The sequence below is a fragment of the Notolabrus celidotus genome, chromosome 1 (genome assembly GCF_009762535.1).
Source record: "Notolabrus celidotus isolate fNotCel1 chromosome 1, fNotCel1.pri, whole genome shotgun sequence".
In the NCBI taxonomy this organism is placed as follows: Eukaryota; Metazoa; Chordata; class Actinopteri; order Labriformes; family Labridae; genus Notolabrus; species Notolabrus celidotus.
Window position 1 is genome coordinate 7,871,785 of NC_048272.1, and position 17,936 is coordinate 7,889,720.

General features: G+C 40.8%; 1 protein-coding gene across 1 annotated transcript in view; it reads right to left on the reverse strand.

Annotated features, from left to right (window-relative positions):
- bsnb (bassoon (presynaptic cytomatrix protein) b) overlaps window positions 1-17,936 on the reverse strand; it is a 79,267-nt gene that overhangs the window by 35,355 nt on the left and 25,976 nt on the right. Inside the window, 1 exon segment of the mRNA XM_034699622.1 lies at window positions 14,422-15,318. Coding sequence (XP_034555513.1) covers window positions 14,422-15,318 — 897 coding nt within the window.

Here is a 17,936-nt window from a genome sequence, read left to right on the forward strand (position 1 = left end):
CCATCGCCTCCGCAATATCTAAATATACCCATTAACATTCAGAGGGTCCACCTCCTTCATCCCCCAAAATAAGTGAGATCTTTCCTGAAAGACAGCAATGCTTCAAGACTTGTGAGATATAAAGTACAAAAGGAGCTGCTCTTTTTTTTTTCTATTCAACGCTTTTCCTTAGTTAGATTGTTTTAGTCTTTTCACCCAGCTCTGCTAAATTGGCCTGAGAATATTCAGATGAATTGCAGTGTTTATCTCTCTGCAATCTTGCCTACAAAATCACCCTGAGCAGCAGCACCCAGCTCAGCCTGTTCTAGTAAAAGGCACCTCTATCTGTGGTCAAACTGTCTCAAACAGTTAGAATAAAGAGAAGCCTTTGATGTATCTTATTTTCACCTTCATAAACTATTTCCCTCTTTGACTGTGCAGCCAGTCTTTCCTGACATTATTCACTCTTCTCTGCCTTTTGGAGGTTTAATAAGCACACAGGCTTAATGTCAGCAAGATAATAGCACACAGTATTACAATGTGACTGGAATAACAGTACAGGTTATCAGCATGCATAGTGAAGACAATGCGTAATTTGCGTACGACCATGAACACATAGGAAGATTAACATTTCAGACGTACATGTCCTCCCAGGAAAAAAAGCTGAAATGGAAGCAGAAGTTAAAAGTCCAAACAAACATCTGTTTTCCAGAATCTTAATCAAGCTGCAGCCAGACAAATGTATTTTACACTGTGGTTGGCAGCCGAGCTGAAACAAGTCATGTGTCTTGTTGCATATGTCTGTCCCTAGGACAAGTTAATCAGGCTGTCTCTGCAGCCCTGTTTTATATTAGATGAGTTTCTAATTCTCTTGCCAGGCAAATCTAAAGCTTTCAGCCAAGCAAATACACTCTGTGTATCTCACATTTATCTTTGAGACAAGTTACACAAGCTGTAACCTGTCACCAGGGTTTAACTTTACAGTTGTGCTCATAAGTTTACATACCGTGCCAGAATGTGTGGTTTCTTGGGTAGTTTCTGTTGGCTTTATGATATAAAAAGAGTAAACACAGTTGTTTGATAAAAAATTTGCCTCACCCAACCACTAACCATGAGTGAAAACAAAGTTTTTCTCTTATCATTCATATTCTCTGAAAAATGGCCAAAAAATCACAAGTTCTGCCAGGGTATGTAAACTTATGAGCACAACTGTATCACCAGAATAAGTCCAGTCATACTTCATGTCTACTGGATCTACACCAGATTTGTTCATTGTAGTCGTAGATAAATGTTTTAGGTTAACAAGTCTGAAGGGGAGCATTGGTATGAGATCCTTTAAGTGAGCACAAAACTTGTACAAGAGAGGTAAGAACAATATGCATCTTACTAAACCTGGATTCATGTCTAGCAGTAACTGGACTCTAATCAGACACAAAAAGGAACTAACAATTAAAAATGTAATAGTTTGCAAATCATTTAAACTCTATATTTGATTGAAAATAGTGCAAAGCCAACATATACACTGTTGAAACTGAAAAATATGAGCTTATTTTTCATAAACTGCCAGCAACTAGTTTAAAAAAGTGGTACAGGAGCATATTCATCTTTGTGTTGCATTGCCTCTTCATTTAACAACACTATGAAACTTTGGGAGCTGAGGAGACCAGTTTCTGGGGTTTCACAGTTGAAATGTTGTCCCAGTATTGCCTGATAAAGGATTTCAGCCTCTCAACAGGGTCCCCTTTGTTGTATTTTTTGTTTCATGATGCGCCAAATGTCTTCAGTGGGCGTCAAGTCCGGAGTGCAGGAAGGCCAGACCATTACTGGGACTCTACTATAGAGCCATGCTGTTGTAATACATGCTGAATGTGGTTTGGTATTGTCTTGCTGAAATATGTGTGGTCTGTCCTGAAAAGGGTATTGTCTGGATGGCAGCATTTGTGCTCATAAAGCTGTATACTGTATATTGATCAGCTTTAATGGTACCTTCCAAGATGTGTAAGCTACATGCTATGGGCACTTATGCATCCCCATACCGGATGCTGGCCTTTAAACTGTGTGTTCATAACAAGGTTCCTCTCCTCTTCTGAGGGAAGGAAGCAACATCCTTGAATTCCAAAAAAGAATGTAAAATTTTGACTAATTTTGACTCCTTCTACTTCACCTCAGTCCATCCTAAATAGGCTTGGGCTAGAGAGGTTACTGGCGGTTCTTGATCATGTGATTGATTTAAGATTTTAACACTCAGTTTTAAAGCAATAAATGGACTGCCCCCTGAGTACCTAAGTGAATGCCTTAAAATGTATGTCCCAAACTGCTGCCTGAGATCCTCCGGCAGGTCCCTCTTGTAACTTCCAAAGGCGAAGTTAAAAACCAGAGGTGACCGGGCCTTTGCAGTCAGGGCCCCGTCACTCTGGAATGACCTGCCAGAGGAGATCAGGCAAGCCACATCCTTGTCCTCTTTTAAATCTCTTTAAAAACACACTTTTAAGATGTGCTTTTATTTCTTAACTCATCACTGACTTCTTAATTTCTGCATGGTTTTTATTATTGTTTTTACTTCACTCATTTTAGCTCTCCTTACCTTTGTTATGTACTTTATTGTTTTTGTTTTCACCCACTATGTCTTGCACTCTGTAAAGCACTTTGTAACATGTTTTTAAAAGGTGCTATATAAATAAGATGTATTATTATTATTATTATTATTATTATTATTATTATTATTATTATTATTATTATTATTATTATTATTATGTGTATTTAGGATTTCCTCTTTGCATGGCAAAGTTTTGACCTGCATTTGTGGATGGAGCAACAATATTTGTTGAGAAAATTTATTTTTGAGAGTGATTTTAGCTAATGCAGTGATCTCCACTGTTTTTAATGTAGTGCCACCTGAGGGATCAGAGATCTTGGCCATCCAGTATTGTTTTTCGGCTTTGTTTCTTTTATACTGAAATTTAAAAATAAAATGTTTTTTTTTATATTTTGTACTGTAGATGATGAAATTCTTTGCAATTTTACAATATTATTCAGAAAATGTTGAACTATTTGTTAAGGCATTCTCTCACAGACTGAGAGACTCTTCCCATCTTTGCTCCTGAGAGACTCACTGGAATGCACTCTTTCTACCCATGTTACTACCCTTTTGTAAGTTCACCTAAACATTGGGAGATGTACTTTCAGGGTTTTTTTTCCAGCATACAGAACCTTTTCTGTGTTTTGTTGTCCAATTCCTTTAAACGTGTTACTGGCATCAAATTTTGAATGAACATATATTTTCGTAAACAATGAAAATGTTCAGTGTAATCATTTAGCCTGTTGTCTTTACACTTGTCTAAATTGAATATAGGGTTTAATGTTTAAAATCTTTTTTTCTTTACATTTGACACTGTCTATTAAGTTCTTCGGAATTGAGGCTGTATTTGGTTTGAAAAAATATGCAATATCACCATTTTCTTACCAAGTCCTATGAAGTTTAACCCCCCCAAAATTTGAAAGAACAAAACCGAAGAAATCAATACTGTTAAAAAACAAAAACAAAGGATAAACATACTAAGAAAATCGTGGATTTAGCATCAAAAAGCAACTTCATTTAAAACCTCATTGAGGACGCAAATTCGAAAGAGTATATTCGGTTATCGTTTTTTGTCTTTAAAAAAAAAGTAAAACTTGTCACTCTCCTAGATAGAAAGTTCATCTCAGGATAAGTGAGGATAAGCTGGCTGACTGTACAGTTGAGTTAATAGATCAAACATCTCTTCTGCATCGTCCTGTAGCTGTAGGATTACCAATCTAGCTTTAAATACAAAGAAACCAGCAACACATTTAAGACAAAAATAACTGTATGTGTTGCTTTTTGAATTAAAGTTCTAATATGAATGCAGGGCATTGACAGTGAGCATGTGAACCCATTTAGCACTATTACCCCTCCTTGTATTGTTGTGTCCCGCCCCCAGCAGTAAACTGCACAGCAGTGGAGCCTCAATGTCTTCACTAATGGAGGCAGTGGGAGAAACGTCTCTCTGGTTAAATGTACAGCAACTCCTCATGCAGCTTGGGCTGCTCATGGCAGCAGCCGTCAGCCTCACCAACAGATCTGGTCATCTCGACTGCTGCCCGACAGCTGCAGCACTGAGAAGATTAGCAAGGGGTTAAATGTAATATCTGAGTGATCAGTGAGCTTTATCTCTTTCATTTTGTCTCTCAATCTCATGCTCCCTTTCATTATAGCTCTCTCTGTCTGTGTTTATTTTTTTTATTTGTTCCCCTGACATACAACTGCACGTCTCCGTTCTATAATCTCACATTTGTGTCGCCAGCCTTTTAGTATTTGCAGCCTGTGAGCACAGCACACACTCAGCAAACCCCTCCTCCTTCTCTCCTAATGCCAGCATTAGGGAGTAGTCGCATGCCTGAGGTGCTGCGAGGAGGAGAGAGCGGGAGCAGCAATGAGGCTGGTGAAGTGATGTGTTAAGACAGTAGGGCCCAGTGGCAGGGGTGGGAGGACTGCTCCGCCCCACCTCTGTGCCTCTGACAGCGCGGATAGACATAGCACCGCCAGTGGCCCCTGGAGCATTGCTAAAGCTCGTTAGCATAGCCACCAGGCCTTGAAGATGATGAGTTCTGAAGAGGTGATTAAGCCAATGCGGAGCAAATTCGCTCACAAGGTACAGGAGGAGGAGCGTTTGAAGATAGAAGCACAGAAAAGGGCTAGAGGAGTAGTTCAAGTTCAATATGGTCACCGTGCTCCTAGATAGTCATTCATCAAAAGAGCTGATAGTCCTGCAAGTGCACGCCAGGCTGGGAACAGGTCAAGGCTGACCTCAAAGACATCACATAAAAAATAAACACTTGTGGGGCGCAGAAGCTTAGCAGAATAATGTACATACAATGCTATCCCTTGGCTTGTCATTGTACTTTCTCTCAATCTTCTCTGTTTCCTGTCACTCAAAAATGAAACAGTGCTGGAAGCTACATTTCAAATATCTTAAAAAGCACACACACAAACACAGTGGATGTAAAGGCAGTTATGGGATCTTAGCCGTGGTTGCCTCAGCAGGTCAGAGATACACAGGAGTTCAGTCAAAGTGTTTGTAACGCAGTCTGAGCTCAGAGCCAAATACAAAGGGCCCAGAGATGAGAGTGAGTGGCATTTAAGCCTCCAACCCAGCGTGCCATCTGTGCTGGACGCCACATAATCTCAACAGGAAGCAGTCATTGCTGTACATCACATCATCTTCCTGTCGGCCTGTCTGCTGCACGCTGACTTTTATCAGTGAGTATACTGTGAGAATAAAGGGATTTGGGGCAAACGTGCCTCATGTAATTTCAGCTGAACATGCTCCGTCACATTCAAATATGAGATTTTAGAGTAAAACCTTATCCTTACAATCACTTCAACACTAACATATTTTTTAGGCTAACTCAAAAATGGTATTGTCTCAGTATAATAATCCAACAAGGCTTACTATTCTCAGATGGCTCTTATTTGTGTTAGTGGATCTTAACAGTGGTGTGTTGGGGTTAAGCAGGGTACTCATGGGAATCACTACACACCCTCAACACGGATTAGAAACACTCCTAACTATTAGCCCCTTCTACCAAACACACACACACAAACAGAAGCACAAACACACCCATCTCCCTGTCTCTTTTTGTTTGTGTCTGAATCACCTCTTACAAATACTCTGACTTTTTATGGCAGGGGTTTTAAAATGCTCGCCCCGCTGTTGCTGTTAAATCAACGGAGCGTACTCTGAATCAAGAGGGGCTGAGTATCTGTGTTGCAATGTCAACCGCGCGTCTCAACCAGGAGTAATTGCCAATTCAATCAATGTGTCAACAGAAAAGCAGTCTCTGACTAAGGCATGCAGACAGGAGGAAGAGGAGGAATGCAAACGGAGGGAGAGGAGTCACTGAATCATGCAGAGGGAAAGAGGGTGCATACGTGTACATCCAAACTGACCATAGGTGAAACAAGAAAGACAGATAGACAAAACAATGTATGTGTCATGTTGAAGAATGTCAGAGGAAATATGATTTCTTTCTGCCACATCTGTGAAGTGTAAGATAACTGAGACATACTTGAGAGAGAGATGTAATGAAATAAGCTTTGAGTAGATAATTAAATATTTCATGAGAATCTATTCCTGCTTTGTGAATACCTGCAGTTTTACAGCAAGGTGAGCCAGGATCACGCAGATCAGCCATTTAATATATCTGAACTAAGAGAACAGGAGGGCGCAGTACAGTGTTGTGCGTGGGTGTCCAAACTGTATGTAAGTGTGTACGTGGGTGTTTGCAGAGCTGCAAAATGTCTTTCTTTACACAGTGCCAGATGCTACCATTAGCATTTAAAATGGTTGTTGGTGGCACAATTTAATTACTCAACTGCAAAAAAAAAAAGTAGAGTCTGTTTTCATATAATGAAGCAGCACGATCACTTTTGAAAGGCGAACCAACAGATATTGCGTATTTTGTTCCTAGAATGTGTGACAGCATGTATCCTGGCATATGCAGCATTGTGCATGTGAGTCTAGTGTTTGACAGGCCTGCAGAATATTAGGAAAATCTGCATTCTGCATTAAAATTCGTCTGCTCTGTGATGACAATGTGATGTGATGGACAAAAAACTCTGAAATTAACATATTAGCAACAACTAACAATTTCCTGTCTCTTCCTGCTTTTTAACATGTTTTACACAGCACCAGTTTCTGAAACAAGTTGTCTTTCTTTAACCCTCCTGTTATGTTTGTTTCTGAGGGACAGCAATAATGTTCCTGGGTCAATTTGTCCCAGGGCATATTTAAAGATTCAAAAGTGTCAGAACCAAAAAAATCCCAATATATTTTTTAAAAAATCTCATTATTATCTCAATTACTAACCATTTAAATCAATATACAGTGCAATGGTGTTCTTTAATTCTCAAAGATCGTGGTTCAAAGAGGATAACTACGTTAAAACTGTATTTAATGTACATTGGAAAGACCTAAATATAAGTACAATACTTTTACATGACTTAGATTTTTGTTAATTTTATTTTGTATTTTATTTTATTTTTTTCTTTTATGAAGTGATAAATTGATAAATTATTCTATATGTTGATTGTGCTAATTAAGCCAAGCAGAAGAAGGTTCATACTGAAAAAATACTTTTAACATTTTTCTTTAGATTTTTGACCTTAAAATGGGTCAAACTGACCCACAACATTAAAGGAGGGTTAAATCAAAATATTAAAAAATAGCCTATATGCTTTATTCTTCCCTATATCAACTATATCATCAACCATATTTCCCTCACTCCTCTGTCCTTCCTCAGCTATCAAGCTAGCTAACCTCACAGATACACTCAAATTGAGACCAAATAATCTGACTGTAGCTGACTGCTAGCTGGTGCTACAATTTTGTAAAAGCATGGTCCATGTATTCAGGGCCCTACCATTATGGGTCAGATGTTTTCATGTAGTTTTATTGCATGATGTATGCACATGTTTTCTAATATGCAGCCATAAAAAACGGTCTATTGTGATGTGTTAATTGCCATGACAATGGAATTGTGATTTATTATGCAGTCCTATTTTTTGTACCAGCTGGCTCGTATAAAAACCTAGTTCATGCTGCACAAAGAAAAATAGAAGTATTAAAAGGCGGCGAGCAGCTGATTGAGGCTGGGTGGGCGTTTGAAGCCGTGATGGTGTACCATCATCACTTTGGGAGCAGCCAGGCTGAGCGCGGCAGGCTTGGATGCATGATGCCGGCAGCCATCTGGCTTTGGATGGGACTCCTGAGGGAGAAACCGGCTGGTGCCAACCTTCAGAAAACACTTCCAGGGTGTTTGAGAATGAGAATGACATGTTCATCTATACTGTGGCTCTGTGTGAGAGGGGCGACTCTGTTCCTGCAGAGCTGTGACGCATTCACAAATACTACATGTTCTACATATGTTTACTGTATGCCTGCTGAGTCTGAAAGGACACTGTGGTCTTGAGAAATGTGGACTCCTGATGAAGGGAATCAATAGGCTTCCCATCAAGAGTTTCATGAATATAAATATGGATTGAATCTGTGTGCAGCTCTCAGAAGCTGTTGAATATAATCATTTATTTGATAGAGTCTGTATGCTGCCAAATCAAACATAGTTTTTAAAGGGTAAATTTTACGCTACACAATGTCTTATGTGAGATTTCTCATTATCAACAGTTCATCAGTTTACTGCACTCTGTGTTCAAGGCACATTAAATTGAGCCAAGTAACTGCAGACAGTGTTTCAGACTTTTTAAAGGTCTCTCTTTTCTCAGTCTCTGACTGTAATTGCTTTGTCACAGCTGAGCATATTACAGACAGAGACTGTGAGGGGGTCTGTGTATGTGTGTGTGCTTATCTGTGTACCCTTTTGGTATCTTTGACTTTATTTCAATGTAAGGTAAATACTGATGTCTTTATAGAAAAGTAATAAGTATTAAATAAACAGAACGTAAAATAATTATATATTTTTCGGTAAATATGTCGGCATTAACATTTTTTTTTTAAAACCCTGGTCTTATTTCAGCTCAGTATTGTTTCTGGCAGGCTAAATCTTTGTGACCAGGGACGAGAGCCAGAGCAGAGCACAGCTGCTGACACTAGCAGCATATGCTAATATTAAACTAGGTTTGTCTGATCCAACATAAGTCTTATTTTGAAGTAAAAAGCACATGAGGGAAGTGCAAATGTAGGACCAAAACTTTGCTAGTCGAAAAAGATTTTTTTTAAAAGTGTTTGATGTGAGAGGCCAAATATATGCTCTGAAAGAACAAGTACAATTTATGTGTTTGATTTCAGAGTAAATCTGCTTGAAAGCTTCACTTGCTCCTGCTACCAAAAAACACCTGCAGTAAATCTAACATGCAGCATGCGTTCCTCGCACACATGCAAGCACATAGACACACACACACATCAACACACATCGACCTTATGTGACACGAGGAATCAAACACAGCTCTCTCACTGCTCCACACTCCATGAACTATTTATAATGTTCTCCCTCATTGAATTATTGATGAGCTATGTTTTCTTTTTCTCTACACTTTTCTACAGTTCTGTGAGAAATTCAGTCGTTTCGCTAATGATCCACTCAGGGCCTCGCCTCGTTACAAACAGGCCACGCTTCTGTATCATAATAATAGACAAACACACACTCTTACATTGCACCAGCCCAACCATGGCGATGAAATATTGGGCATATTGGGGAACTGGTAATGGGAGACTAATGTTATATTGAGACTGCAGGGAACAGAAATGTATTGCAATGTTTCAGACACACCTTCACCTGTATTTACAGTATAAAAAATCTAAGACATGGTTGCTTCAGTAACTGGAGAGACTGTGGCTGTTTCCGAAACCGCCTACTATACTAGCAGTACGTACTGATTTGTCCAAAATTCAGTATGTAGTAAGCAGTATGTGGACAAGAGCAAAATCTGCAGTAAGCCAAAACTCCCCGGATGTCTACTGATTTGGGAAAATATCTCAGCATGCATCGGACCAGTCTGCCTCGCATACTGTTTCCCATAATGCACAGCGCTTGTTCTGCTTTTTCTTTTCCCTTATTTTTTGGCGGGGGGGAATCCGTTTTTGGGTGCTGTGAAAGTTATCAAATTACATATAAACAACTTCCTAACTTTTTAAATCATAAATGGATGCTAAAGAAGCATTTTATTTATAGGCTTCGCCGTTGTTTATTTCCGCTTTCCGAAACCAGAAATCCAGCAACGTCTGGCTCAGCATGCTGCATGAGAGATCGAACAGAACAGTCATACTATATACTAAATTCAAACGCAGTATGTAGTAGGCAATACCTACTGCCTACTACATTAGTAAGTAGTATGTAGCAGGCCATTTCGGAAACAGCCAGAATCTCTCAGAAACTGTTGTTGATGGCAGTGTACTGTAAATCAGATTGAGTATCACAAACATTTACGTTTTTATTTACCACAGAACTCTCTGGAGACGACAATGACACAAGGTTGTTTTTTAATCTCCTTGAGAAGCGTAATGGGGGAGAAAACTGTTCCCTGAAACAAGGACAGCTTATTTACTCAGATCCACAGAAGACTTTCAGTACTAATTGACAGGAAATATTGTGCAACGTAACAAACAGTTGGCGTCCTCTCACTCATTATCTCTGATTCTCCCTCTCTCTTCCTCCTCCTCCTCCTCGATCTATCACCTCTCTTCTTTCTCTCCTCCTCCGTTCTTCCGCCCGTTCTCACTGGCACTCATGGTCTCATCACAGATTAAAGAGGGGCTGACTACTTTTTCTTTCTATGATACAGCTCAGCCTAATTTGTTCTAAATGAATTATGCATTGTGTCACTCATTGGGGGGCGAATAAATGCTTTAATGAATATTTTCTGCATCTTTAGGATTTCCTCAAGCTATGGATCAATTTTAAAAGTATCTTCAAGTTCTGCTGCAGGCAATTCCTTTAAATGACATCTTTTACAGGTTCTTTCGGGTATTTTGAAGTTAAAATAGTGAAGACTAAACCAAATAGAAGTTGCAGAGAATTGCTTTTACTCCCGATAATGTTTTCAGCTGTTCCACAGTGCAGTCTCCAATGTTGTCAGTGTAAGAAAAAAAACACACTTTGTCAACTGAGATTCATGCTGTCACAAAATTAAACTTCCAAACCTCATACATTAGCTGCCTGAGACTCGTGTCATCTCCCTTCGCTGCTCACTTGTCTAAATTTAGAGTCTTTTAATGAAACCAGCACTCTGCAAGGTTTGTTTACTTTATAGTATACCACGGTTCTTTAAATGTGTGATTATGACCTCATGAGGAGAAAAGCTGTTAAAAAGTGCCACTGTCAGCCTGGTCAGCTGTGCATTGTATCCAGCTAGCTTTGCACAGCTAAGTGACTGCCTACTTCTTCATCATCTTCTAGGTTAGAAATGTAACACAATAAAATCCCCCTTACGGGGGTGAATTTGTTTTCTAACGCAATGGTTCAGAAGATATTAATATTACGAGTTTTTGCCAAAATAAGAACTTGACTGACTTGACTCCCGGACGGGAACACATAGCTATTGGCTAGGAGGCTCAAACTCCACCTCTTTACGTTACACTATGCCAGGTTGAGTTCCGCATTTCCAATATGGCTGCCGCCGTTGATTGGCTTCAAAACAGTGCTCAGGAACAGATTGGTGAGGTCATGGATACGGAACGTGTATATTTTATACAGTCTATAGGTTAAACACGAACCCCATATACAGAAGCTATAGTCCTCGTCACAGTGGTCACAGGTTCGACTCCCAGCCTCTACCATTTACTGCATGTCTTCCCCCACCTCTACTCCCCACATTTCCTTTCTATCTCCATTTTTCCTATCCAATAAAGACAAAAAAGCTAAGAAAAATATCAAAGAGTGCATCTCACACACCAAATTTTGACAATACTTCATGCCACTCCTGCAAAAGTCAGAGCCCCATTATGGCCACCCCAGTCAAAAAAGTCTGCCCATACAACAGCATAATACATCAGCTCATTTACATTCCCTTCTTATTTGCTATGCCTCTTTTTATTAGTCGAAGCTTTACTAGCGCTGTTAGATTTTTCCTGCTTTAAGTTGTTTCTTCTTGCAGCTGGTAAAAGTGATTCTTTGGGTTATGGATGAGGACCAAAATCAAAGTGAAATCCAGTTGAAACCACTTTTTTTTTTAGAATAAAAATCAATACAAAAATTAACTGAACCTCAAAGAAAGTTTGTTTTCAACAATACCCACAGAATACAAAAAAATATTCTATCATCCTGCTAACAAGGCCTGCTTGTGTATGCAGGCCTGTGTTGCCTGAAATACCATAATCCTGTATCCACTGTCATTCAAATACACATATTAGCTATGTTGGTTGACATGTTCCAAAATAAAAATGGGCACAGTTTATTTTTAGTGGCCACCACACACAACCTGCTGTAAATATTCAATACAGCACCAACACTTCATTTGAATTTAGTCTCCAACTAAAATATTACCTATTTATTCTTGAGTATCATACATACATCATTATTTATCATTGTTAAAAAATCAAATCATATTTTTATGCACTATTCTAAAATAAACATCCTCATTAAGACCACATGGGTTTCCGACTGAGAGCCTTATGGCTCGTTTCAACCAAGCAGTCTGGTACGGATCACGACAGTTTGGTACGGGTCGGATCGGTGACACCTGATCCTGTTTGCGTTTCCACAGCCAACCGTGCCCTACTTGGTGGGCGGCGTGTAAGCCGGATGCTGGATGACGATAGCCGTGTCAGCTATGTAATAGCGTGGCGTCATGGCAGCGCGATACAGTGTACCCCGCTATTAAGTGCTACAAAGAAGAAAAACGCGAGGAGGAAGTCTGGACCTCCACAGTCGACCATGGAACGCTGTTTCTTGACGCCATTTTCCAAACAAAAAAAGTTATCTTCCCGAAGTCCACCCGAGATTTAAACATGGCGGGGTTATGTGTTGTTCTTTATTACCACTGTCGCACGGGAAGTGACGATTCTTTCGACCAATCAACGGACTGCAGTGTTTCTAGCTCCACCTTCTGGGGTCGGATCGGTATGTCTGGCACCCCAACAGAAGGGTACCAAAAAGTGGGAGGGTACGGCTCAGTAATTTGGGAACCTGTCCCAGTTTTAGTCAATGGAAACGCCACAAAATGCGTGCCGTACCGAGACGAACCGAACTGAACCACTTGGTGGAAACAGGGCTTTAGAAAGGGCAGGGAAAGTGAAAGCACTGAAATTAAATCTGTATGTTATTGATTTTTGGTCTTTTCAATAGATTTGTTGATTTTACCAAAACCCAATTGTCTCCTTGGCTTTTAGCAAATTTCTACAAATTGATCAAAAGTTATCATTATTGTCACTGGGCTGTAGAAAAACTGAGAGCAGATGAAAGAGTTCTAACCACACGTGATTAACTCAATCAGACCAGGCCACTGGTCTATGAAAAATTGATGCAGCTCCAGGCTTTGTCACCACACCCTCATTTTAACTTTGATTGCATTTACGCCTACAGCAGCCAGGAGAAGACTGTGACAAAGCATAAACAGAGAAACAGAAAAGTTTGGAGAGATTAGGAGAGGGTGAAGAGGAACAATGTGCCAAACAAGCTGTGGAAATCAAGCTGGGACACCTAAATTCAAAGTACAAAGCCTCACACCATGTCCAAATGATTCTCACCCACTTTGAAAACAACCAACCTGCCAGCAGCTCACATGGACTGACAACAAAAACTGTCCGCAGGTTTGGAAAGAAATGCCCCTGATGCTAGATTGAGGAGAAAAACGCAGGCGACAGAGCAGAAACAAAACACACCTAATGATGGAGTCTCTGTCATGAAAACGGCGCACTAGCAGTCTGAAAACTTTTTGTAGATCCTCAGCATCTCAGCAGCCGAGCATGAAAGGGACGCCTGACAAACAAATTATCTCGCTGTTTCCATAGCGATCTGTGAATGGCCTGTGCTAGTGCCTGTGACAACCAGATGCCTGGGAAGACAAGGCTTGCCCATAAAAAGGCAGAACTCTGCAGAAAGTCTGTTATTACTGCTATCATTCAATTGGACTTGATTTGCATAATTAAACTCTGTTATTGCCGGTCTCTAGAAGCCACTCTGAGTCTCTGCTCTTACCGATGGATGAAAAAGGACAGGGAGGGGCCCTTCAGGGAGGAATACCCTCGTTTGACCTCTGAATGAAACTAATCAATACTTAGATTATGCATTAATTGGACTTGATAAGGCTCCTTTCCTCAAGATTGTTCATATATTTCTGTGCCGCTTCAGGCAAGCACACTCATTGATGGGTTGAGTCACAGCCTGGACTTCGCTCTGCTAACTACATGAAAGGCCTAGACTGAGCACAACAGAGCTGGTCCACACTGAGAAACAGAGAGAGAGAAAAACAGGCTGGGGAAAAGAGTCAGAGCTTGCAGGCTTATATAAAGCATCGTGTGTACAAGCTGCACACAGAAACTGCAGCCTAGAAATCAAAATATCAACCATATGCTGGCTAAATGTTTTTCATGAAAATGACCTACAACAATATGCTGATTTCTCTTTCGCAAAGTATGAGAGAGGTCTAAGATGATCGTTCTTAAAAATATCAGAAACAATAGAACCAGTACAAAGACTGGATCTCGAATAACTTCAGAGACAAATGAGAGAGGAAATCATATTTCATTTAAAAAAAACTGAAGCTGAGAATTTGATTCATGCACACATGAATCATCTGTAAAACAACCAGGCAACCATAAATGGATAACAACAGAACCCATTCAGGTGCCCAATGACGCAGCATTTTTTCACAGAAGCATGTCAATAAATCATTTAATTCGGTGAATTCATGGTCTGGAAGCTGTTTCATGTCAGCTGGCTCTTTGTTTCACACAGTTAAAAGTGTCTTACCTCAACTAGGTGTGGCGTAGGATTAAATCCACACATGTTGCACACCTGCTGGTGGCACTGTGTGCAAGTGTTGTAGTTGGGTTGCTCTGCTGCATTGCCGATGTTGAGGTTGGTCTTGCAGAGAGGGCAACAGGCTTTGGGTTTAGAAGACTCCGGGGGTGCGTGCAGATTTTGCTGTTGGGTAAGAGTTCGAGGCCCTTGCTGTGCAGGCTGAGGTCCTGAGGGTTTAGCTGCCCCGGGCCCCGGACCAGGAGGTCCTCCTGGTTTGGGGGCAGGTTTTGGGGGCTGTTGTTGGGGTTGAGTAGTCTCAGATATAAGAGTGCTGGCCTGGTTAAGGAGAGAGGCACCAAAGCCAAACAGCTTCCCAAAAGTCTGCTCTGGAGGAGGGGGCTGTCGTGAGGGCGAGCTCCCCGCACTGCGAGTCTGGTCCTGGCGCGGGTGCTGGGGATGGTGGGCTGGGGAGTTGCGGGACAGATCAGGCTGGGACGGGGCCTTGGCCATGCCAGGGAGAGGAACCGACCCAGGAGGGAGCCTAACTTGTTGCTTTCCTTGGACAGCTGGACCAGCCTGTTTTGCTGGGCCTGGTGCTGGATGGGCCTGTACTGGAGGCTGTTTCTGGGGAGGGTGCTGAGTCTGAGGAGGGTGCTGAGTCTGAGGAGGGTGCTGAGTCTGAGGAGGGTGCTGAGTCTGAGGAGGGGGCTGAGTCTGAGGAGGGGGTTGAGTCTGAGGAGGGGGCTGTGTTTGTGGTGAAGGCTGAGTTGGAGCATCAGCTTTAAGTTCTGGTTTGGCTGTTTGAGAAGGAGAGTGTATCTGCTGCTGACTCTTGGAGCGAGGTGTGGTCATGTCCATCCCCAACGCTCGCTGCATCTGACAGTTCAGACAGAGCCACTCCTGAACCTGTGGAGGAAAATGACAAAAAGTAAAATATATAGTTTTTAGTCTTATTTTTCCTTGATATAAAGCATAATCTACTGTATATAATATACTTGGTTTGATGCCAAGTGTTGCTAACAAATGATCCAGCACATAGCAACCAATGAAACTTCAGCTAATATTTCATACACTTTGGTTTCTCTACTTATTGACAGAAAAACTCTTGTTAAGGGAGCTTTATTGATGTAATGTTTTTAGTTTTGCATAAAGCTAGGCAAGCTGTTTTCACGTGTTTATAATCTGTGTGCTAAGCTAAGCTAACTTGGCCCTCCCCTTGCATCCACTTTGGTTTTCCACTGGGTGCTGCACTTTCTTTCACTGCCCAAAAAAGATGCAACAACATGAACCAAAACTTTAAAGTGCCTTTGGGTGTGAATGTGAACATGAGCGTGTTGGTCTGTTACATGAGCGTGTTGGTCTGTTTATGTGACAGACTGGCTGCCTCCCCCCCAAAGTGCATGCTGGGATGGCCTCCAGCCTGCTCTAAATAGAGAAAAATCTTGGAAAATTACTGAATGAAGGATGAATGGTAAACAATGCAAAATATCTCAATGAGGAAGCGTCCTTGTGCCTCTGCGAGGGCATCTATTGGTAAACATCATTTACCCAGAAACAAATGTGTGGGAGAAAAATTTGGCAGACGTGGTGAAGTCTTCAATGAATAATGACTGCCCCTGATTTTTATATTCTCTAATTTGCTTTTCTGTGTCTATTTCTATTTTGCTTTCGCTTACATATCCTATCATTACACAACATGTTCCTTTCTCCGTAAAATCCTCAAACATTTCTCCTGTTATTTCTCCTGTTGTCATTTCCCTCATTTCTTTGCTCCTGTGTTCTTTGTGGCTCTCTTTCGGCTCTGTACGAGCCCATAAGACGATGAAAGTCATAAAGAAGCCCTCGTGGTGGCACAAGGCCATACGTGGTAATTGGCATCCTGGTGCTCTGACAGCTGCCTCACCATTGTGGCTATGGTGAATTCCTAGTCCTTACATAATGCCTTAATGCATTATAAATGCAGTCAGGAAAAGGTTGTGTGAGGGTTGGAGGTCTCAGGCACAAAGAGCGAGATAGGAAGCATGGACACTGGCAGTTTTCCTTTACAAGTTGAGGTTAAAAAATTCCCTTGAAGCCTGTAGAGGTGGTTTCACAAAGATGTTGGCTGGACTGAACTTAAAGTTTTCACAGTGCTCCGAGAGCTGCCAAAGACAGACTGAAAATACAGAGAGAGATCGCTCTGCGGTGGTGGAGGGAAATGTCTCTGCTACCCTGGGGCTATAGGTGATTGATTCACACACAAGCTCACAAATAGAAAAATTAAATGCAAACACACTCATACACATACATACACATGGTTTAAGAAGAACTACAAAGTATCTTACTGTTAACGTACAGAAAATAACTCTTTTTTGGGGGGGTTATTGTTTCAGGCATTTAACAACCCCAGTTCTGAAAAAGTTTGACAGTTGCAAATCATTTTAACCTCATATATAATTTGCACCATTACAAAGACCTCATACTAGGGATGTAAATTTTAAGTATTTTCCGTGATCGAATTTTGGAAATGTTAACGACCAATCATCGATTAATCAATAAAAAAAAACACATTATTATTCTTATGTGAAAAACAAGGCAAAATACGTTTTTTCCTCCTAAATTATATTTTCTACAGCAACAAAATGCATATAACTGACGGTATTGAATGCGGGTACATGTTTCACACTGATTATCAACGATCAGGCTCACAAAAATATTCTCTGCGGACATAGTCTTATAATGTCTAACAGACATAATAATCTCATAATACTAACAGAAAAGTACTTCAGAGTCAGACTCACTGAGTTCAGTTTTCTGCCTACTCATTCTTACGGAGAAAAATAAAAGTTTGTATTCGGTCAGGTGTCAGCCGGGAGCGCAACCGGTTCATAATCAGTCCAGCTGCAGAAAAGCTCAAACGGCTCTGATGTTGCTGCTCTGCAAACATAGCTTACTAGCAATTCCCTACAGCCTGTTGGCTTTGTATCTAAAGGTGGGGAAATGTCCTGTTTAAAGTTTTCAACCTTCGTGTCCGTGTCGTTGTTGGCAGCAGTTGTGTACTGATCCTCTTTAAAAAGCTCTCGTGGAGACTTGACGCACAGCTGCAGCCGCCAGCTGAGCGTCTCCGCTGTGCGCAACACCTTTAACAGCTGATTCACATCGAAACATGCTTTAAACTTAAAACACCTCTCTGATAGCTGAATGTAATATGAGACCACATGATGTACGGAAAATTGAAACAAAAATGCGTGTTTCGAGTCATTTCTAAACAATCAATTAATCAATAATCAATTAATTGTACATCCCTACCTCATACCGAATGTTGCAACTGAAAAACAGGTTAGAAACAAGACTGGGTATAAACAGGACACTCCAGAGAGGCTGAGTTTCTCATGAATTAAGATGTGAAGAGGTCTATCATTCTATGAGAGACTTGGTGAGGAAATAGTTCAACAACTCCAGAATGATGTCCCCCAGCGTAAAATTGTGAAGAATATGGGTACTTTATTATTTACGGTATATAATATCATTAAAATACTCAGAGA